This window comes from Myiozetetes cayanensis, unplaced genomic scaffold (assembly GCF_022539395.1).
Source record: "Myiozetetes cayanensis isolate MyiCay16 unplaced genomic scaffold, myiCay2020 scf1, whole genome shotgun sequence".
NCBI lineage: Eukaryota > Metazoa > Chordata > Aves > Passeriformes > Tyrannidae > Myiozetetes > Myiozetetes cayanensis.
The window spans coordinates 36,320,335-36,343,140 of NW_026086604.1; the positions used below are offsets into that span (position 1 = coordinate 36,320,335).

The 22,806-nt window shown below is 39.8% G+C and overlaps 1 protein-coding gene across 4 annotated transcripts in view; it reads left to right on the plus strand.

Moving 5' to 3' along the window:
• Positions 1 to 3,576: 3,576 nt before the first annotated feature.
• The window catches only part of TOX (thymocyte selection associated high mobility group box), a 223,397-nt gene continuing 204,167 nt past the window's right edge, over positions 3,577 to 22,806 (plus strand). Inside the window, exon 1 of one of the 4 annotated variants that reach the window (XM_050328971.1) lies at positions 3,577 to 4,063. In XM_050328971.1, the coding sequence (XP_050184928.1) occupies positions 3,962 to 4,063 (102 nt within the window). In that variant the 5' untranslated portion in view covers positions 3,577 to 3,961. Of the gene's footprint in view, positions 4,064 to 5,356; positions 5,605 to 5,733; positions 5,976 to 22,806 lie in introns of those variants that run through there. The other 3 variants (XM_050328992.1, XM_050328963.1, XM_050328982.1) reach the window with 3 other exon arrangements.

Consider the following 22,806-nt stretch of genomic DNA (forward strand, 5'->3'; position numbering starts at 1 on the left):
TCTGACCCCTGCAGAGCCTCAATGAGAATGTGCAAATGGTTGGGCAGGTTCACACCAAGGGTCTGCCCCACCAGTACTCTCCTTTCAATGATGGCTCTAGGCGTGACAGCCCGAACTGAGGGCAAGAGTGTACAATACTTCCCCCCATTCCCTACCCCCATCTCTCTCCTCCAGCTATTTTCAGCCCAGTGGAGTTACTGATCCACTTATGGTTTGTCTATCTAATGACTGCCTTAGGTCTCCAGTTGGCTACATAGACTTCTTGCATCCACAATGCTGTTTCGTAAGGAATGCCATATGAGTTCTCCATTGCATGGAGAATATTCACACTACGTAGTCTAATTCCAGCAGACAGCATTTAAAAGAATAACTTTTTTAGTATTGGCAGATACAGATCATGTTCCTCAAAGCATTTGTTCCTATTTATACAAGAAAAGTAATGACACTGTTCTCGTCTGCTGGTATAGGAACTTCTTTCAAGACTATTTTGGAGACATTCACTTGAATGTTGAATGGCTTTAAAAACTCAATGCCCTTCTGAACAAATGTTCCTTCCTTTTAAGCTTCTAAAAACTGATTCATTCTTTTAAATCTGTTGCAACTTTTTTTCTAGAAAATGCACTTCCATGAGCTAAAGTGACCAAGTTTGATATATCTTTGAATTATCCTGCAAAGGGACTTGCTTTCTCAGTCCACAGAGGCAAAACCTACAATAGCATTAATGTTTTCGGTTCTGCTCTCCACAAATACCTTATTCTGAAACCCTAGAGAAAATGCGCCCTACAAAACAAAAGAATATTTAAGGGATTAATATATATAGCTTTTTAATTTTTACAAAGTGTACAGATAACTACCACAAATCTCAGGTGTTTTTATCATCTCAATGATTAAATCATCTCTGTAAGTAGCAGCAAAAATTTTATAACCTCTCAGGGCCTGCATCATTAAGTACTGAAAATAACTTGAAGTGCTGTGCAAAGCAAATGGTACAGTTGTAAACTCCTACAGACTCCTAGGAACCTGAAGCCTTTCTTAAGGCAATAGTCAGAAATATTTCACATAAATAAAAAGCTCATTCTCTACTTTTCATTATCAGACGTTCTAGTCATTCTGGTATTGACATCTCCAGCTTTGCATTAGCATTGCTGTGCCTGCATACACCAGGTTGCCTAGACCAATTCATCTAGAATTGGTACATCTCTACCACCTCTCTCCACAACAGGCTGAAAACTAATCCACTGTCCATGAATAACAAGTTTCTCAACAGCAGCTTTTCAATACGGAGCTTGCAATCTGTCTCCCATTCACTTTGTCAAATTATGGTCCACATATCAGCCATTTGCAGCAGTGATATATCTGTCAGGCGTCAAGTACATTTCTTGCAAAGGAAAGTCTTTTTTAGGATTTTTTAACTTTCAAAATGTCTAATCCCAAACATGTGAAATAATGAGTCAGATGCCAAAAAATCATGACGGCTTTTTCTTTTTTCCTTTTCTTTTTTTTTTTTTTTTTAAATATGTTAATGTCTTTTTCTTTGCTTTCTGGAGCTTTTTCTAGGTCATGTTTTCAAGCTTTTCTCTAAGGCCATAAGGGTTTCGAACATTATTAAAAAGAAAGCAACTGAGATCCTTTTGTAATTGCATGTTTAAGAAAAGAGTTTATTACCATCAGACTTAAACTGTGTCGAACTGCCAACCAAGAATCTTTTGAGATGTTTTTGATCAAATAATCCTGAAATAGGAATATTGCTTCAAACCTATTTTCTCTAGAGTTTTGTTTACATTACTTTTTTTTCCAGATAATTAGACTTTACTGAAAGCAGGTTATTTGACATGGAAGAAAGTCATGATTTAACATTATCTTGAAGGACTCTTTACAATATCAAAATATCTGAGGTGCAGATTATACATCTCAATATGTATGCATACATATATCCTTACACAAACAGTGATTTCTTCACTTGAAATTTGTGATTTTCTCCCCTGTAATACTGAGTCCCCTTGAAATCTTTACTATGGACTTATTTTTTTTAGTGACGAGAATACAGTTTTGTGTGACAAGGTGCATTACAAACCCTATTAAAAGTTCTTCAGATTTCAACTGTTTTGTGGTGGAAATGTTCCTGAGTATTGATAAATGTAACCATTCCTGTTAAACATCATCATCTCAGCTTATTTTTGTGGCATTCACTAATTTGGTTTTATTTAAAGTAAGAAAGAAAGGCATTCCTTTTTTTTCATAACACAGTTCCTCTGTTGGGCATTATCTAAGATCAGTACAGTGTCCTTCCTGTATTTTCTCTTCCATCCTTTCTGTTCTGATTAAAACTACCAGAGACTCAGCAGGAAACCCAGTGGGATTGCTCATGGTGTCTTGAAGTCACCCTTTCTTTCATTGTTTTTGCCTGTTAAACCTTGTTTTGCTCATCAGTCCCTCTCCCGCATCCCACTGGATTCCCAGTTTTCCTTTGTCAGCACCCTTGTTTGCAGCTAATTGAGCTCCTCTTCATTTTCCCTGCCCCATTCTCTTGCCCTTCCTTCCTCCCCTCTCAGTTTGCCCATCTCCCCAAGTTTCCCTCCCATGCCTGGCGTCAGTACTGCCCACAGCGGGGCCAGGCCTGAGCACCATGATCTAATGGGGCAGACCCCGGCTGAGGAGTTATCTCACTGGTGCTTTATACTTTCTGCCTGTTTCCTGGTTTCTGGGGCACGCACATGGATCGCAGCGTACTTCTGCCACCACAAACTCTGGGCGATGGCTTCCACTCTGCTGGGACTGGAGACTATGGACTCTGCTGGCAGCCGGACCGAGTCAACCTCAGAGGGCTGGCAGGGCAGCCTGATCCCATCTAAGCTACACGGCCGTGGAGATGGGCCGGGGGTCTCACAGAGGCACCTCAAAGGACCTGCCGGCTGCCACACTGACAGCCTGAGGCGGGCGCAGTGAGACTCTCCCACCACCACTTCCACTCGGCCCTCCCGCCTGCCCCCGGCCCCGCCGCGGAGGAGATGCCATAGTAACGGGACGGGGCCGGGCGGCGCCGGGAGCCGGGCGCGGAAGGCGGGTGGGAAAGGGCGGGGACGGCGGCGGGATGGCGGGCGCGGCAGCGCCCCCTCTCCGCGGCTCCCAGCCCCGTCCCCGGCGGCCGCAAATGGCTCTTCCCTCGCCGGCCTCTTTGTGTGAGGCACGCTCGGAGCAGCAGCTCCGCGGCGGAGCGCGGTGCGTCCCCTGCCGCCGCCCGCCCAGCCGAGCCGAGCCGAGCCGGGCCGGGCCGGGCCGAGCCGAGGCGAGAGAGCCGGGCGGCTCGGGGCGGCCATTCCAGCGCCTCGTCGCTCCGCTCCCGCCGGGGGTGCGCGGGGCCCCAGGCTGCTGTCGCCGCCTCCCTTTATCCCCCGCCCCCGCAAGGGCCCACTCCTCACTGTGGAGGGCAACCAAAACACACCGCCACCAAAACCCACCAAATAAAAAATAACAACAATCACAATAATAATAATAATAATAAAAAATAGAAAGAAAGAACGGGAAAAGAACAGAGGGAGCGAGCGAGAGGGAGGGAGGGAGGGAGAAGCGAACCAACTCTGAGACTCCCATAAAGAGCGGCACGCACGGAGCGAGCGCCCCGGTGCCGATGCGTGGGGGAAACAATAAGTACTCGAAGTTACCTGCCCTGCCGTAGAAGAAGGAGGGTTCGTGGGTTCTCTCGCAGACATCTGCAGACCGGTGCTTTTTTGGAAGAGATTTTTTTTTTTTCCTCTCTCCTCTCTCTCTTTACAAACCACAAACGGATGTGAGGCAGGGAAGGTGTTTGACTACTGAAGTCAGGCACCTCTTTTTTATCCTTCTCAGTCTTGTGTGTCCCCCCCCTTCCCTCACACACGCATACACTCACACACACCCCTTTTTTGCACCAACATTAACGACCAAAAGAAAAGGAAAGGAGTTTGCTTGATGTTTTAGTGAAATGGACGTAAGATTTTATTCACCACCTCCTCAGCCTGCAGCCGCTCCTGATACGCCTTGTTTGGGACCTTCCCCCTGCCTGGACCCCTACTATTGCAACAAGGTGACTCGTGTTTTGTGTCGTCCGAGGTGTTTTATCTGTGCTGTCGGTGTGTGCTGTTGTCGCGGCGCGTTGCATGAGCGGGCGCTGCGCTTTGGCGAGCGGCGCACCAAGTTCCCCCGGCGAGGCGGAGGGAGGGCAGCCGCACTTGCCGGGGTTTGGGGTTTGGGGAGCGCAGTGCCACCCGCCGCGGAGCGGTGCCGCCGGGACACACACCGGCTCCCCCGCAGGCACCCCAAATTAAACCCCCGGAGTAGTCTGGGGGCGGGCGGCTGGAGCGGGGGGGTGTGGGGGGGAAGGCATTTTCCATAACATCTTTTCGGAGAAACGGCGTGGACGGGGATGCTGATGCGGGGGACTTGAATTTCCACGGCTGCTGTTAATGAGAAAGATCGTGCCCCCCACAAACCAGCAGAAACTCTGCCCCGCAGTTCGTGTGTCAGAGCGGTACTTGGCGGTGCCGAGAGCACGTTTGTGTATCTGTGTGTGTATGTGTGTGACATACATACACATCTCTCTATATGCACAGTAAGTGTGTATAGTGCTGGCAAGTCGGTTCAGAACATTGGCTCGACACTGTCCCGGCTGTGCAACTGCCTTACCAATTTCTCTGTAACTTGATTAAACCTCTGCAAATAGGGTCAGTACCTGAGGAGAGCTAAGTTTTAGGTTCCCGATCCCCGGGAAGGAGGAACCGCAGAGGAGGTCCGCGCTTGCCCAAATCCTGAGTCCGGTTCCGAGAGTTTGGTGCTGCGATCCCGGAGCACTTTGCGTGACTTTTACTGCCGAGGAAGGGGGCTGGGGTTCCCGCATTGTTACTGCCGCTGTGGCCTGAGCCAGCTGGTGCTTTATGCATGAGCTGCACTTTCTCTGCTGTTACGGAATGGGCTTTGCACATGAATAAAACGGTGGCCTTAGGAAACGATCGGAGAAGTGCGAGTTGCCCGGAGCACTCCTCTGAGCACACGCCGGCCAAGGGGGGAGCAAGCCGGGAGAGAGCGATGCGTTCAAACCTGCGCGCTCGGGCGCTCGTTCGGGAGCCCGCCGTGGCAGCCCGCGGCGGGCTGCGGCAGCAGATGGCTTTTGGCAGCGCAAACCCCGCCGTGCGCAGGCTCCGCAGGGCCGGCCGCGGGTGCGGGGGGCGGCGGGGACCGGGGGGCGCGGGGACCCGCTCGGCCCGGCCCGGCCCGGCCCGGCGTGGCCCGCGGCGGACAGCCCGGTCCCGCGCCCGGCTATTGTGACGGTCTCACGTGTCAGAGAGACGCTCCGAGCCGTCCCTTTCATGCCGGGCAGCTGCCTCGATTCAGAGATAAACAGCAAAATAGCGTGTGTCCGTGCTGAGGCGCGGAGGCTGCGGCGCCCGGGTGAAGCCCTCTCAGTTTTCCGGAAAGATTTCCCACATGGTCGCATCTACCAATCACAGCAGAAAGGACCAAATTCATCCTGGCTGCATTTCACATATACTCAATGGAGTTATAGAATCCAGGGATAAATCTGGCCCTTTGTGGTGGATGCCTAAGGATATTTCAAGAGAGATCCCAGAGGTATGACTGTTAGCGCTGTTTTAAGTAACTGTTTTGCAGCATCTGGCAAACCTGCCCTATAGATTGGAAGTTTGTGCCAGAAGTGAACTTTGTTCAGCAAGAAGAGTTCAGATGCGTAGGAGCATTTACGTGTGCATTATTTTTTTGTTAGTGCTCATGGGTAATCACGGGGCTACTGCTGCCTTTCATCTGTGGCTTGCTGTTATTTTCTCTATTGTCAGTTTTGTAAATTGTAACAGTGAAGTGTTGCCATGTGAAAAGCTTGGGCTGATATTAATGACATAAGCACCGAAGTGTTTGACGACCCGTTTGGCAGTGAAACTGGACAAACGTTATTAAACCTATCAATGATTTAAAGCTTCAGGAAGAAGGTAATGACTTGAATACACATTTCAGTCATCATTCTTGAGATAGTGGGCCAGATTTAATTTAAAAGTTAAATGCTTTGGAAAATCAGGAATTACTTTAATATATTAAATCATTTTCCAATTAAGTTCCTTAAATAATTTTTGGTGTGTTGCACTGCAAATCGAATAAATTAATTTAGAAAGTCGTTTTCAGAATTTCTTTACTAGCTGGCTAAAGCTTCTTTCAAGTCATGCCATGTATGAGGGAGCAAACTGTTCTTTTTAAATGCAAATGAGACACTCATTCTGTAGACAAGTTGCAACTCTTCTATTTCACTTTGCCTGAACTGATAATGTGCTTAAAAGTGCACAGTCATAAGACATATGTTTTATGCTTGGAAAAGACTTACCAAGAATGTTTCAGTATAAGATACAGAGTATTGAACAAATGTCTTTTTCAAATGTCTTTGATACTGACCATTGATTACATTAAATGGACAGAGTAGGTTTGCCAGGCCCCTTGGAGGCATACATTTAGGGAACATTTCATTTTTCACCCCCTTCACGCAGCATGGTTAACATTGCTGGGAAAACTTATCTGACTTGTTCTAAACATGTCGTCATGTTACAGTATTGCTCTGTCACTCATTTTCAGGCTGTGTGTATTAGGGAGTTTGAAGGGCAGGAGGCCTGCAGAATTTTGTGTTCAGTATGTTTGGTTGAGTATTTGCTTTTGATCTCTCCCAGGAAAGGAGATGGAGATGATGGAGTATGATGGATCCATGCTCTGGGTCAGAATGGTGACCTTCGTTAGGTCTTTACCTGCAAAACTCATTTGAAACTGGATTTTGCTTCTTGTAAAGTTAGTTAAAACTTGCTTTTGGCTGGTATTAGAGGATTTGGCCCTATTGTTTCATACTGGGGTTTGGTGCTGTATTTTCTTTTACAAATTTGCCAGACTTTGATTCTTTACATTTTAAGTCTGCTTGAGCTGCTGGTAAATTAGAATGTATTCCACAAATAACTTAGCCTGTTTAGTTTTCTAATTGTTCTGTTAGCACTAGTTTTTTTCCTGGTCAGATGATTACTCATAGCATAAAAGTTCCCAGGCACATGCATGGGAGGTATTGACAGTGCACATTTCTGTAGTCAAAGGAAAATGCAATAATGTAGATTCAAACAATCGCCTCTTATCTTACAATTTTCAGTTGGCAGGCTTTGTTTCAGAAGACTGCTTAGATCTTTATTTTATAAACCTAAAACAGCATTCTAAGCATCTTAGCCTAATATTTCTGTATCTGCTGTGAAAGCTCGTTATATTCTGCATATATTGTTATGCAGGCTTTTCCTTGTTTCTCTTGCGTTACCCATGAAGAGAGAAAAGTGAAAGAACAATGCAAACAATGTTGGTTATGACAACTGTGTGAGGTATCTCTTATACAAACAGACAGAATGGACGGTATGCTTCGGTATATAGGTCAGCCTTTGAAATAACATAGTGGAGCTCTTACACTGGACAGATTTAGGGTTGGGGTTGTACTGCTTGACTCTTGAAACTTGAGGCATAATTGCATTTCAGATATGTGCAGGCTAATGTGAGTAGTCTGTTCAGTTGAAGTTTATTTTGGGAAGCATCACATTCCATAATTGAGTTGAATGCTATAAAAGAAATAACTTTGATAATCCAAGTGTCTTAATTTGATAGAAGAAAATGGCCAGTGATTTTGAGCTGCTTGAAGAAGTAGGATAAGTTTAAATGTTTATGTAGAGAGCAATAAATAACGGCCTTGTGGCTTTCCACATTGAAGTGTCATCTCCAAAGACTGCTTTGATCAGTACTGTAAGAAGGATTGGTATATTTTAATTTTAATACTTGCAACTTTGCAGTGTTTTCAGATATCTGCTCACATAAAGTGCAGTTATATAATTATAGTTTGACACAGCTAATGACAGGGATGCTGACCTCTGCCAACAGTAGGCAGAAAATAATGGTCTTTACTGCTCCCAATGGTTAGCCCTGCAGAATTATGCACTGGATTCTTCTGTGATTTGCTACCTTGTTCAAAAATACAGGAGCATACAACTCATCTTTCTTGTATTCACTGGTAGTTCTTAATGCAGTGGAAAAATACAGCCAGACAGCAGAGGTAAAATGATAGACTGTAGTTGTTTTTAAAAAGAGGAGTGAAGAGGAGAAAGGAGGGAGAGGGAAGCAAAACCTTTCAAAATGAAAAAAGCAGAATGACATTGGGTAGAAGTGGATAAGGAGATATAATACAGTGCTTTGTAAGCAGGTAACAATCCCACTCGTAATCAGAGTTCCACAGAGCAAAAGTGCATGTATTTATACTCGGCATTTAGACTAATTTATTGTGTAAACTTTAATCTAACATAGACACTATTCTAAATAAAATGTTCCATGGCTGTTTACAAAGAGTACATTATTTCCAGTGGCGTGCTTCTATCCAGTCTCTATCTGAAATTCAGCATTATGGCAAGTGCTCTGAAGGGCAGCTCTAAAATTGAAATGCTGTGTTACTGTTTTGGCAGCATTTTAGATCATGCTCATATTGTTTATTCTGGACATGTTTTTTCCACTTAGAGAACTACCTTGTCCTCTACTGCATTAGAATCATACTTTAAATATGTTGCTGTTTCTTAAAGGAAGGACTAAATAGTTGCATTATGGCTGACTGTTCAAGTGTTAAGTGTTTTAGTTTCAAAAATATCACATAGGAAGAAGGGAAATGGACTTTTCTTTCCTATATTACTAGACCTTAGTATGTAGTCTTAGAGTTGTGGGCAAGCCTCAAGTGTGCCTCCTTAAATTCCAGTGTTTCAGAAAAGAAGTGGTCCCAACTTTAGTGGAATAAAGAAAACAATTTATATATATGCTTTTGAGAAATCTTTCTCAAAGATGTCTATAAACGAAAGCACTTGCAGCAATTTTTTTTTTCTTTCTGCCAAACATCAGTTCCATGTGAGGAATTATGTTTTATTCTCTTACAGAATGATGCGTTTCAACTCTAGGGCATTAGCCTTCATCAGCCTATCATGAGGTCTTCTGAAAAAAACGTGAAAACAATGTAAACTACTAAAAATGGCTAAACACTACACTACATACGCAGTACCTTTGTTGTTTACATTAAACGAAAGAGCAGCTGGAGCTGCATTTGAGAAGCTGATAATGTGGAAGACTGGGCAGTCACAGCTGTTGAATTTGGGGCTTGTTGGGCATGTTTACTGGGAAGAACTGACTACCCTCCGATCCTCAGATTCCCATCTTAGCAGGACTGTCTTGTCTTGCTAAGAATGTACAGAAGCATTTGAAAATGGGCTATGTTTAAAACACAATTTATATTTAAGAAGAGAATTATCCTAACCATGGTAGGATTTAGATAAAAATTCTTGGATATTTAAGTCCTGTATTGATGGTAGATATAACAAAGCTTAGAGATTGGAAGTAAAAAGCTTCCTTTGACAGCACTCTCAGCACGGCTCAAGAGTGACCTGAAAGCACCACTTTGCATGGTGAGAGGGTAGTCCCTGGATCAGTGCAGACCTTGGCTTCTGGAACTGACAGCAGAGGCAATTAGTGGCAGCTTTGTTTATCTTTTTGAAGAGGACACATGCTCTTTGAACATCTAGCATGGACTGCATACACTGAAATACTTATTTTCAATATAGCTTAGTTTTAAATGTTTTGTTGTTGCAGTTGGACTGTGTGATTGCTGTAGATCCCCTCCAACTGAAATAGTCTATTCTAACTGTTTTAGTTATGCAACTAGGTACCGATTTTCTGCCCAAGGAATGTTTTCTCATTAAAAATGTTGAGTTACAAACTGCTCCAAAACACGGTTTATAACAGATTCGCCAAATGACTCTTAATTATAGCAGTGCTTCCAAAATACTTTCAGGCATGGAATTCACATCAACCCAAATGAGATTTTCTTGGTCATAACGCTTTTCCCTACAGCGTTCAGTTCGAAAACGGCAGCGTTGCGTTATTCTATGGTTAGGCACAGATTATGTAGCAGCAGCAACAAGCACTGCCCTGCCACAGCAGCGAGTGCACAGAAGAAACTCTCATCCCCCTTCTACTGGACTATCTGCCTTTTATGTTCATCGGTAGTGATCGGTTCTTTGGTTAGTAAGTCAGGGCGTGGAATAAAATATTTAAATCTTGACTTAGACCTTCAAACTTAAAGTTGCTTTTCACCAGACATCTTGGTGCAGTAGATATTTGTGATGTCTGTGGTTTTCTTTTGCTTCTTATGTTTGCAGTAAGTAGTTTATTTTTATCATTTGAATTTCATATGGCTCTAATAATGTTTATATTTTATCTTTCAATTGCACATACGCTAACACTGTTCCTGAACTGTTCATGTAGTATTTCTCCCTGGGCTGCTATTTGATTTGCTATAGATCCTTGTAGTATGGTTTCCTCCCAAGAAACACGCCGTTTTCTAAGTTGCAAAACATACTTGAATTACATGAGCATCTGACAAGTCCAGGTTAGTGGAAATGTCAGAATGTTTTAGCATTCACATTCTTGACTGTTAAACCACTCTCTACCAATCAAAAGTGGCATGAGTGGCTTTTTTCAAAGGTAGTGCTGGCTAAGCATGGAAATTGAGCTGCTGTGGTAGTACTTTTGTCTCCTGCTATTGTTGTTGTTGATTATATGGTCTTAAAGGTTAAATGAAAGTTACTGTAGCTGGTATGTATTTTTGCTATATTAAGAAAATCTGCAGTGAACTCCAGTTCTTATTCTATATGCAAGAAGAAATCAGAACTCTGAAATCAGACAGTGATAACCTGTACTTAGGGAAATGGGTCAGTAAAGGAAGTACGAAGTCTGCAATGTGAAGCAAAAGATTTATCCAGACAGTTCCTGCCAGAAGAAAAGATTATATAAACATGTAAATTCCTATTGTATCTATGCTACTCTATATGTATATACATATGCAGATTTCTGCTTCATTATATATTGCTGAGCTTGAAGGAAGTGAACTTACTCTGAGAATACATCATTTCTATCCTGTACTATAAGTAACTGGGTTTTCAAAGTCCTATTCTATTCACAGTTGCCAAAAGTGTGTATGTTTGTGTTCATGAAAAAGAGAAAACATTTGTTTCTCATACAATCCTTGTGTTTGCATCAACCTGAAATAATAATAAATAGTAAAGGGGAAAATAATGGTGAAAAGGGGTGATAACCTTTCAAAAAATATAATTGATCATTTGGCAGACAAAGTTGTGGGCATTAGTCATAGAAACCTGCAGATAGTAGAGGCTTAATATCAAAGCTAATGATTTATTTTATGTTAATGACTTTCTACTAGGGCATAAAAGACTGCTCATAATGGACTCTCAGTGCTGTGTTCAGTTGCGAAGGCTAATGGGATAATCTTACCCAAAATTAAGCTCTTTGAAGTAAATGATGGTGTTGTTTTTTCAAGTTAACTCTTGAAAACGTATTGGCAAACTGATTCTTTTAAGAACTGCCTGTAATCTTTATAGGAAAATATAAGGCAAGTTCTTTTTTCTTCACTAACAGTTTTCTTAATTGTGTTGGAAATAGCTGTTTATGTTTTTTTTTATGGTTCTGAAGAATAATATTCAAGATGTGGGAGTCATTTACTTCGGTGTTTTTATCATAGTGCAATAAGTTTTTGCGAGGCACGGTTGTTTTTACAGGTTGAACAAAGGAAAAGAAGAATTATTATTTTAGTGGCTGAGAGGGTTATTCACTAAATGGCAGTAAAACTCTTAGATTTTCATTGAGAAGTTTTTTAAATCATGTTTACAATTAGTTATAACAAACATTATATTTCAATAAGAGATAATTTGCCTACTAAAGTTCACATAATGTGCTAATCATGTGTAGTGGTTAATAAAGGCCTCCTATCTCACTCCCCTGATGGCTATAAAAGGCTATTATGTTCATGGCAGCAGTTCAGGTACAGCTGCTGTGTGTTAATAATGCATCATTGTCCCACTAATAAACACAGCAAAGGTCAGCAACCCGGAGCACCTAAAACACTCATTCTCTTTCCAAAATATTTATTAACACCTTAATGGTGTATCTATTCATTTTGGTTAGGATTATATCAGTTAATGACCCTCATGGAATACTGTGTGTTCGGGTTTTGCAACCTGAAAGCTGTTCTGGGCTGTTGCGCTCATCTTTCCTCCTAAATACTTCTTTTTCATCACAACCATGTGTTGTTTCTTTAAGACTAGCATTCCATGGTCACTTTATGATTAACTTACTTTGTTACTTAGTTTGGCAATTTTCATTTCTTTCCTCAGCTAATTTAAGATTCTGTTCAGAGCCTGAATTTTCATTGCCTTAGACTCTTCTTAGAAATTCTAACAACATGTTAAAAAACTATGTGACTGTGTAACATACATTCTCGCATGCATACATAGACAGATGCATGTATACATGTGTGTGTGTATGAGCACTACTTCCTCTAGGTTCCACATGTAATTTTATACTAGTTACTTATGTTTTCCTTTTTAGCATAGATTGCTGTATTCATAAAGGTTTTCTAAAATGCATTTTCTACAGACAAAGAACATACTCACATGGGATTTCCATTTTGCCAGGGAAACATGCAAATCAATAGGCCAGCACTTATCTACATTAAAATTAGGCACACTGTAATTTATGGGTGCAGTGATATTGTATTTGTCTTGCATAGCCTCAGATATTCTTTAAGGTAGCCTGGCTATGTGTCCGTAGAGAAAAACGAAAGTGTTAATTGAACTAAATCTCTTTTTTTCATCTAGTAGTATTGTCTTTTGTTTTCTGTTACTCATTTTGAAAACCTGATTTTTGGTTTTTTTTGTGCTCTGTGATTTACAAACAAATGTTCAGAGGGCAGAAAAATACCACTACACTTCCATCAAGAGAAATGGAAAAGCATAGCTAGCTGAAGGGTTTCTACTTGGTGTAGCACATTGCTACAATGACACATTTGTCATGCTTTAAATATATAATACATACAATAAAATATGTACAGGCACAGTTGTGATATATGTAGTGTCTGGCTCCATTGCTATTGTTTGTAGTCTCTACGGTTGTCATACATTGTTCTTTGCACATCATACCCTTACAGCAGAATTTGACACAATTTCTAGCTTTCAGTCCTGCACCATTTTCATTGCACAATATACATGAGTTTGACAGGGTGTGTTGAGGACAACTCTGGCAAGCAATTGATATTTTGAAGTGGCAAGCGTTTCAGCAGCTGCCTGCTTGTGAAAAAGGAATGATAAGGTATACTGTATTGTTAGTTTCAGGCAAAGCATTAAGGTTTAAGCTCTGTAAAAATGTACACATTATTCGTCAGTGGTGAAGCAAGTCTTTTATGTTTTTTAGAGCTTAGCTCTCTGGCTGATGTGAACTAGAATGACATTGGTTTAATGGTCAGTAAATGAATAGGAGTACTTTGAATTTGAACCACTGCCAATTTTGCACCAACAAAGAGACTGACAAAAGATTTTATGTGAAAGCAAAGCACAAGCAATGTTTGGGGAGGTGGGGAGAGGGGCAGAGGAACCCAATAGAAATATTCTCCAATGCAGCCTTGTAATGATTCTAAAATTGTTAAAACACATCCATTTTGCATGGCTCATCGGCTGCGAACCTAAGCTGTTTCATCTAATGTTCTTTAAAACCTGTTGTATACACATAGTCTTTTAGAATATATTCATATGGAATTTACAGTGTGTTTTTCTAAATACCACACTGTGCCCTGAAGGCCTGTTGGCAGAACATCAGAGTTGTCCACTGCTGGAGTTCCCAAGTCTCTCTCTATCTGGTAGTGGGAAATTGTGGTTTAATCAGTTATGGCACTTTCAGTGTGTAACATTCATTAGTAAGGCAATTTGTCATGACTGTTAATAGTCAGTATGCATCTGCTTTCTCTTCAGTTATGGAGTGTGATAAGCAAGAGGGCAAGTATTTCAATATTTAATAATATTAGCATGTTTGAAAACTGTAATTCAAGGTTAGTGCTCAAAACACAAACAGCAGATTGTCAACAACCTATTTATTTTTACTGGTTTTACCTTTACAGATTGGATTTGGAAGTACTCTAATGCTCCTATGTGTTGTGCATTATCTAACTGGGTATTAGAAAGTAAATGTTAGCATCTTCAGTGTTTAACAAAGACTTTTCCTCTATTGTTGTAAATTGAAAGTCAGGATATTTTCAAGGAGTTGTAAATACTTATAATTGAGCCACATCATTTTCCAGTGTGTCAGAAATAAATTGTTCGCAGTATCATTTTTGGCAGTAGCAGGCCATTTAGTGTTAGTTTAGTGACCGGGCAGCTTATAATGTAATGTTATAAAAGATATTCGATGCCTACCAAATAGACAACATACAATTAGAATAATGTTCTCTTCTCACTAAAAATGAGCTTGTAATCATTGTTCATTGTTCTAAGTATGAAAGGATAAATTGTTTCCTACAGTCAAGAGAGGTTAGAGGGTTTTTTTTTCCACATATATCTGATAACCCTCATGTATTACATAATATGATAGCTTCACACACAATAGCTTTGTGACACATTTTAATTTTTAATGAAAAGCCCCAAAATTTTAACATAATTATTTCTTTAGAAACTGAGCCCAATCTTGGTAAAATCCGTTCTTGCTAGTAACAAAAGCTGTTACTGTTTAAGTTCCTGTTCAGCAGTTAGTTGGTACGCTTCACTGGGTGTTGTCAAAAAGGCTTTTCTCTTGATTGACAACCCCGTAGGAATGTGAATGGAGATTTTAATTGCATATCATGTGTGCATATCAGAGTGAGTGGATTCACTGACTCTGCTTAGCTCTGTATCTCTACAGGTCAGCCATGCCAAAACACTTTTTTTTTTTTTAAATAAAGCAATTGATATATTTTCCAATGAGAGAGAAAAAGGGCATGCGAGTGAAGAATGGACTGTAAAGGAAAAAGTTCCCATGAATTTTGGAAGAAAAATGTGCAATAAGTTTTCAGAAAATTTTAACACAATTAAGGGGTGTTTTGAGGATGTAAATTCGTTTCAAATCTAAGTTGGCCAAAGACTGCTGGAATATATTTTTCTTCTGGCATTTGCTAGCTGAAGTGTGTTTATGTTTTTACTTTTTTTTCCTAAAAGTACATTGAACAAAATCAGTAAAAAAAAAGTAAAGTGAGTGGAAAAATTTACTGAGGGAGGCTGCCCTTGTGCTTGCACCTTTACAGAGATATGGGCAAATTATTAGGATTTCTTTCATGTGTATGTGAGAGCTAGTGGGCTTTTTCTTTCATACTGGTTTTGATCCACACTCTTTGGGCAACACTGTTGATTTAGGGGGAGATTTACCTTGATAAGGACCTCAGTTTTAAGTCTGATAATAAAACTGAGTTTTAATATCAATTGTAATGTAACTTAAATATAACAAAGCAGAATATTCAGTATTATGAATAGCAATTAGATTTTGATGTCTCAAATTAGATTCCAGGTTTCATTTTACATCAGAAACCACAGCATTGACTGTATTCTTTCTAAAACTCATAAAGCATTGGCAACTGAAAGCACAGCTACACGACAATTGTGAGGAACTTTTAGCTGAGCTAGTATTTTGTGCCTGTATAGGGACATTGAAATCTAAAGGGGGATGACAGTTGCATTTTTCTGGGAGGACCCAGGGGAAGGAATTGTTAATTAGTCAAAAAGTTTCTTTCCTAGTTTGTTCTGGTTTGTTTTGAATGAAAAGCAAATTGACTGCCTTTTGCTCTTTCACTCTTTGTGTAAGACCGGCTCACACTTTCAGGTTATATTTGGGTAAAAAATATGGGAATGGAGGATGCCAACTACTTGTTGAGGGCACATAACCTGGTCTGACAACATGCTGTTTAACCATGGCACCTATGTGGAGTCTGTTCGCTCCTGTGTTGAGATGAAGTGTATCTTGCCCAGTTACATCTTGAACATCAGTAAACCCTTAGGAGTGCTTAAAAACAGTGAATACCTTAAGATGAAAATCAACAAGATTTTGGTTTATTTCTAATTAAGCAAACCCCTTCTGACTTAATATATGACATCAGTGGATGCCTGGATCTATTAGGAAGTGACACTGCCATGGACTTTCAGGATTTGTAAGTGAAAAATAAAGCACCAAGTCCAGAAGGCTCCCAAAGCCAGTGAAAACTCTAGGCTTTGAGAGTCGGAACCTAAAAGAAATGAAGAACTTTTAGATTTATTTTTCATTGTTGAGGAAAGACACTATTTAGATTGTTCAATGTGATAAAGCTTGTAACTAAGTTTTTGATAAATATAAGAGTGGATCCTGAAGATGTAATTTTGAACAACACCAGGACCATTTTTGTAAATCACCATAGTATCTATTGTAATGATGTTGAGGAGATTATAACATTGATGTCGTGAGGACCTCATTTGTTCAGGACTCCGTTAGGTTACAAAGTCAAACACCTTAATGCTGGAAATGAGACACTTAAGGAAGTTTTCATTTTACTCTTTGTTATGTTATGATTGGCAGGAGTTGATGGAGTAAAACAGCAGATGTGGAATAAATGAACACACTATGGCAACTTTTTCATCAGTGCAGTTGCAAATGGCACCTGAGTTAGGCTTTCAGGCAGCCTCAAATCTGGCATTTTCTACATTTTGACATCTTGACTTTGCAACCCAAATTCACTGTTGTTGTCTGTTAGTAGTGTTTGAGTCACTTCAGCATTGCTGCACAGATTTTTCTACTGCAGAGTTAACTCTTGTTAACTCTTAAGGGAAAGTCTTGTCATGGGGAGTGAGGGGAGCACCAAGTCTTGCTGTGGCTAGTAAAATCTTGATCTCTCTTACCAGTCTTTTCGGTCTGTAGATACTTTGACAAAGTCTGTCATGAGGTATGCATACATTCTGAAGATTTTGGATCGAACACGAGAATACGTGTGTTATTTTGTAATTTTTTTTGGTTGTTATTTTCTGCCATTCACTTATGAGAATATTTCCTTATTCTTGCTACTGAGCTAGCAATGGACCCATAAAAAGCTGAAAATACAGTATTGGAATGCATGTTTCTATTTATTAGGAGTTAAAAATAGATGTGTATCTTAATCGTCGGGTCTTATTCTGCGTAAGGATGTAATGTTGTGAGTAAACATGAGCTTTCCACACACTGGTAGCTGAGTGTTCAGTCAAGTGTGGGAGAGGACAGCAGGGAAAGGGGACACTGAGTGTTTAAGAAACTCATCTAAGGAAAAGAAATGGGGCTGTGCTCTTGGTACTGGTTTAAGCATGTGTTTGTATTTTATCATTACTGAGCGCTGGTTTCCTTTCTGCCCTTATGTTTCATGTAAGAAAGGACACTCCTTTCTTCCTTTATGTTTCACATATTCTCCCTGGTGAAAAGACAGGTGAATTACAATCTTAGAGTACCTGTCACCCAGAGATTAGGAATCTGTGCTAGAACAGAAGAAAACATGAAGATATCCTGTAGAAAGCAGATTTTCTGACTGGTATTGGCTAAAGCTGGATACCATTTCCACCAGTATGGGCACCTTAACTGTCTCCAGGGAAAAGCTGACCAGGTGTCTAGGTGAGAAGGGACTCCATGAGAGGGTCCTGAAGTAACTGTACTGTCAGTGAAGAAGGGGCTTGTGGGGTGTGCCCCAGACAAACTGATTTTTACCGTGAGTTCTTTGGTGTTAAAAATTGTGTGAATTTGGATTTACAGAGGTATTCATGATATATATATCGTGATATATAAATACGTTGCTTTTTTTGTGGACTTGCATGATTCCAGGCAATATTTGCTGACTCATGGAATGAACTCCCTGAGCTGCAGGGGGTTTCTCTGAGAAATGCTTTCTCTCTTCAGTCCCCAAAACATCATGTTTGTTATTCCATTGCTGCATTCACCTGCTACTTTCCTCACTCATGTTCTCTAGAAGTCCTGACATTCTGCAACAGAGGCTGCTGCTTCAGCAGCTGATTCACCATCTCCTGCCAGGAACTGTCTTTTAAGAAGGTAGAATGCAAAAATATCAGGAAATCCTTTCGTAACCATTATCTAGATGAGATCATGTAATAGAAATGGGGAACAGTAGGCTCTCCACAAATAGAACCAGGTGAGAGAAAGAGCAGTCTCTTTTTCTGTGGAGGGAGAGGCCCTTCAACACAAATATAATTGTGGAGGAGGTCTAAAGAAACACTGTGAGATTCTATGCCATCTCATGTCCCATTCCCCGCCCCCCTTCCTCCCCTGTCTCTGAGAAAATCACTCTTCTCCACATTGCAATTTGTTATCTTTTAAATAGTATGAGAACCTTGTTCTTCCTCAACAGCAGATCTTATTTCAGCCCTTATCTGGTGGTTCAATAACTTATGCCTCTAGCCCTTAAAAAAACCCAACAAACTAAACAGCAAAAAACTAAACAATAAAAACCCCACGAAGCTGACAAGTTTGAAGTACAAGGAGTGGGCCACTCAGTTATGTGAATTCTTTTTCCTTTAGGGCCACTCCACAGTACTCCATAAAGATAATTTTAATATTTGGGTTTTGTTTTTTCTTCTTCTGGGGTTGATTGTTTAGCTGAGAAGCTGGCGAATTAATTCTGCTGCACAGAAATAATTAAAAAGAGTTACCTTAAGATTATTAACCACACAAGTGCTGGAGTAATGAAAGAACTAGTTTATACCCATAAGAACAAGGAAGAGAAAGGTCAGAATTAGAGCTGGAATTCCATATTTAGTTTGAAGTTTCTAGTGATGGCGGCATATTTTGTATATAGCACTATTACTCTTTGGCCAGCTCTGCTATATCTAAACACTTTTGGGTGGGCTAAGGATGAAGTTTCATTTTAACTTGGAATTTTCTTGCTTTGTGGTTTTAGACTTTAGATTATAATAACATTTCATGAACATCAATTTATATGCTACAGTACATTGGTAGAAGATGCTATTTTTACACAGTCTTAGTGCTAGGTCTGTTGCATTAGATTTTAAAAGGTGAACTTCATTATATTTTTCCTGACAAAGATTTGTATCATCTAGGATACAGAACTGTGACAAGCTGTTTGTGAAATAATTAAACACATCTTGTATTTTCTAACCATTTTTTTCCCATTATCCCAAGGAGGAATGCCACCATGCACAAAACTTTACCCTCTCAGTGCTTTAGTATATGGGCTGAAATACATTCCTGAATATGTCGTTACATTCTGTATGCTACACTTGTTTACCAATGTCTGTCACCAGTCCTGCCTTAATACAGTCTCCTGTTCTTAGTATCTTGTGTTTAGACTCAGTGCGGCACAACTGCAAAGGTGCTCTCTTTTTAGTATTGAATTTGTAATATTTCAGCATTTGTAATGATTTTGTTACAGTACCGAACAGAATTGGACTTTATTTTTTGCAGATACCACTGTATTTGAAAAAGTAACCATTCTTTCCTCCCTTGAACTGTGTACAGTATATTGTGTACTCTGTTCTCTCTGTATATGAGTCTCCAAATTAGTTTGTATCACCTCTGTTATAAAACTCCTTTTCTTCCACCACTATTCTGAAATTGCCTTTCATACTCAATGTAACCTATGAATTGGTCCTGCAAGTGAGTCATTCCAAGGTTGCTGTTCTTCCCTTATGACTATATTTAATATAAAATATTGTGCTCTGTGTTGTGTCCATCTTGTTCAGATGCAACAGTGTCTGCTGAGATGGAAAAGCAGAATGCAATATCAGAATACATTTAAATGTAATAATGTCTCTAGAATATTTCTTTTTATGGTACTGAAATAACAGCTCTTCTGCTGTTATCACTGCTCGGGCTTTTAGAGCCTTGTGGTACCAGAATATTTCAATGACCGCCTTGGCCTTGCAGCTCTTACCCTAGGAAAAATGCCACTGATGTGCAGAGGAATTTTACATTCTTAAAGGACTCTGATTTGGCCTCAGGTCAGGTATATAACCCTATCTTAGGTACAACTTTTCCCTACATAAAGATTTACATAAACTTTAGTGTTCTAGATATCCTGCACATTTCTTGTATTAACAAAATGATACATCTGGGGTTAATTTTCAGGACTATTGCGTTTTATACTTACTGGCCCTAAAGAAACCTTACTGCGAACATTAAATTCATTTTCTACTGACTGTTGTTTTTTTCTATAAGTACATCTGCATTCTAAGGTCCATCAAACACAAAAATTTTAACATATTAAACTAGTATTAGCTATCACAGTTACAACATCACATTTTATCTGTCCCTCCTGCAGTTGCAAAACTGAGTCTGAGATTCATTTGAGTTATTCTTTCCTCAAAAAATATTCAGTTAGTTTTATTTTTCCCTGTGTAGTGGATCAATCCGAAAGGAATTTCATTAGCAAGACAGAGGCACACACAAGCTGTGAATCTGAGGTAAGGAACAAATGCACAAACCCACTGATACCCTGCCTCTCTGCAATACTCCTTGCAAGATTCCCTACAGGTCTTTTTCTTGGTAAGTAGGATAATGAGTGCTGGTAGTTGTAAGGGAACTTCAGTGGCTGAGGGAAACTCATGCCAGGAAACTTGTTTTTGTTGTAAAACAATTGCATATCTTCCCGTCTGCATGTTCTCACTTGGAGCTTTCAAAAATGTGACCCACATGAAGCTGGGATACTCTCATGGAGTGATTCAGGCTGCTGCCTTCATGGGACATCTCCATAGTTCCTTGAAGACCAACTACTTGTAAAAATTTCCATGTTTCCTTTAAATACCCATTTCAAATTCAAAATCCTTGCATAAGTAGATATACGTGATTAGAAATTCAGTGTATTTTCCCGATACAGGGAGTTTGTTCACTGTTCCTTTGATCTGTTTCTCTACCTTTATCTATGCTATAGTTCTGTTGCTGTAATCCACAGCAGCCTGTGTGTGTAGTTGAGTGCCGTGGGCCTGGCTGATGTGAATTTATGGTACTATGGTTGTTGTACAGTAGCATTCTGTGAAGACACTTCCATGTCCACACAGGATGCCTGTGTGTAAAGATACTCTGCTTTGAAAGCAAATGGACATTACTGCTTCCTAGTCCTTCAGACTAAATTTTTGTCTTAATTGGTGAGCTGCTCTGGTTTGCCATGTGACTGTAGGACATCTACCAAGCAAAGATGTGGCATAATTCACCATTTAGTTACAAATTTAAATAGGTTTTAGCCAGTTCTGAAACTGTGCCATAAAATTACATGGGGATTTTTCAAAAGAGTGAACGTGCTTCAAATTGATATGGGTGCTAATCTGTTTGTGTGTTCAAGCCCCATGTATATGTCAACCTTAGGCATATTTTGGAAACAGCCTGTATATGCACTAATAATGCAGGTAATTCAAGAATGAAACGTCCTAAAATTTACCAATGGATGTGATTCCAGTGGCAAGCAGTTTGACTTAAAAAGAGATTGAATATGGTTTGGCGTTGGCAGCCTTGGCTAACTGAAGTGTATAACAACAATTCTAGTTTGCAGCAGTTTTAAGTCTGTCTTTAAAAGTGTTTTGGGAATCAGTTTGAAGTGGAAATCTGAGAATATGAGATACACAGAAGGAAATGTTTCTATCTGTCATGAAAAATCTGTATCTAGCTAGAGGCTGCAATGATTGTGAAGAATGATAGTATCTCATCAATGCAGTATGCATTTTTTACTGTCAAAATTTGCATATATTTAATGCATTGAACTGTTTTAAAAACACTATTCTTAGGATACATGTCAAAATATTTTCTGTAATGGATGAATTTAAATCTAATGAACATATTCATCTTTTAAACTCATTTTGTGTCCAAAGAAGTGGATAATTTATATTCGTATACAAATAACTAACGTGTCCTATATTTAGAGGTAGTATATAGCTCAAGTTTGAATTGAACTTGATGTTCAGTCATAATGCATCTTACTCATCAATACAACTTTATGTAGTTGTTCATTAATATTCTCTTTAAAAAGTGGATAAAAGTTTTATACCTGCAACCTATCTCTTATAGTTGGGGTTTTTAATGGTGAAATAACAGAATGAAGATGAACCTGCATCTGATTCTTTTTTTTGTGCAAAACTTGGTCTGTGCATGCAATACTTATAAATAAAGGTGCAAGAGCAAATAGTCTAGATGTCAGGTAAGATGACATCTATATAAGCTCTCTGTTGAGTTCTGAGTAATCTTTTGTTAGTTCCTCCAATAACTCAGTCTAATCAAATACAGGAATGTAAGTGATATCATGTAATAGGTTTTTGGAATCAATAAATATGCCATGGTTTTGAATTACTAGCAGTGTAGATGTGGCTGATAAGCTCAATTGTTGGAAAACTGATCCCATAAAAGTGAAAAGGGAGATCTTAAAAAAAAAAAAAAAATCAGATGGAAGCCATATCTTTTATGAAACAGAAATAAAGTATGTCCAAATTCTACTTTGCACAAATTTGGACAAATAATTAATGATATGAGAGAAAGAAATATGTGAGTTGAGTAGTGATAACTTTCAGGATCCAGGTTATTAACTATGGATAAACAAGACTTGTGAGTTAAAAAAATGAGCTACCAGTTCTCTCAATCTTAAGAACATCTTCAAAAAATGTCTTGGTGTCAATATTTAAATTAGGAACTTAGTTGTGATTGTTACAAATGTCTGTACTGGTTGCTTCCTAAAGCTCAAATACAGGCAAAGCTTTGGGATAGGAATCCTCCATCAAACTGGCATGGCCAGTTTAGCAGTAGAGATAGGTAACAGATGTTTCCTCAAAGTATCCTTTTCTTTGTTTATCTGGCTTGCCAGTGTGGCTTAGTTTGTGACTGCCAAGCATCTGAAATTAATGTAGTGAATTAATTAAT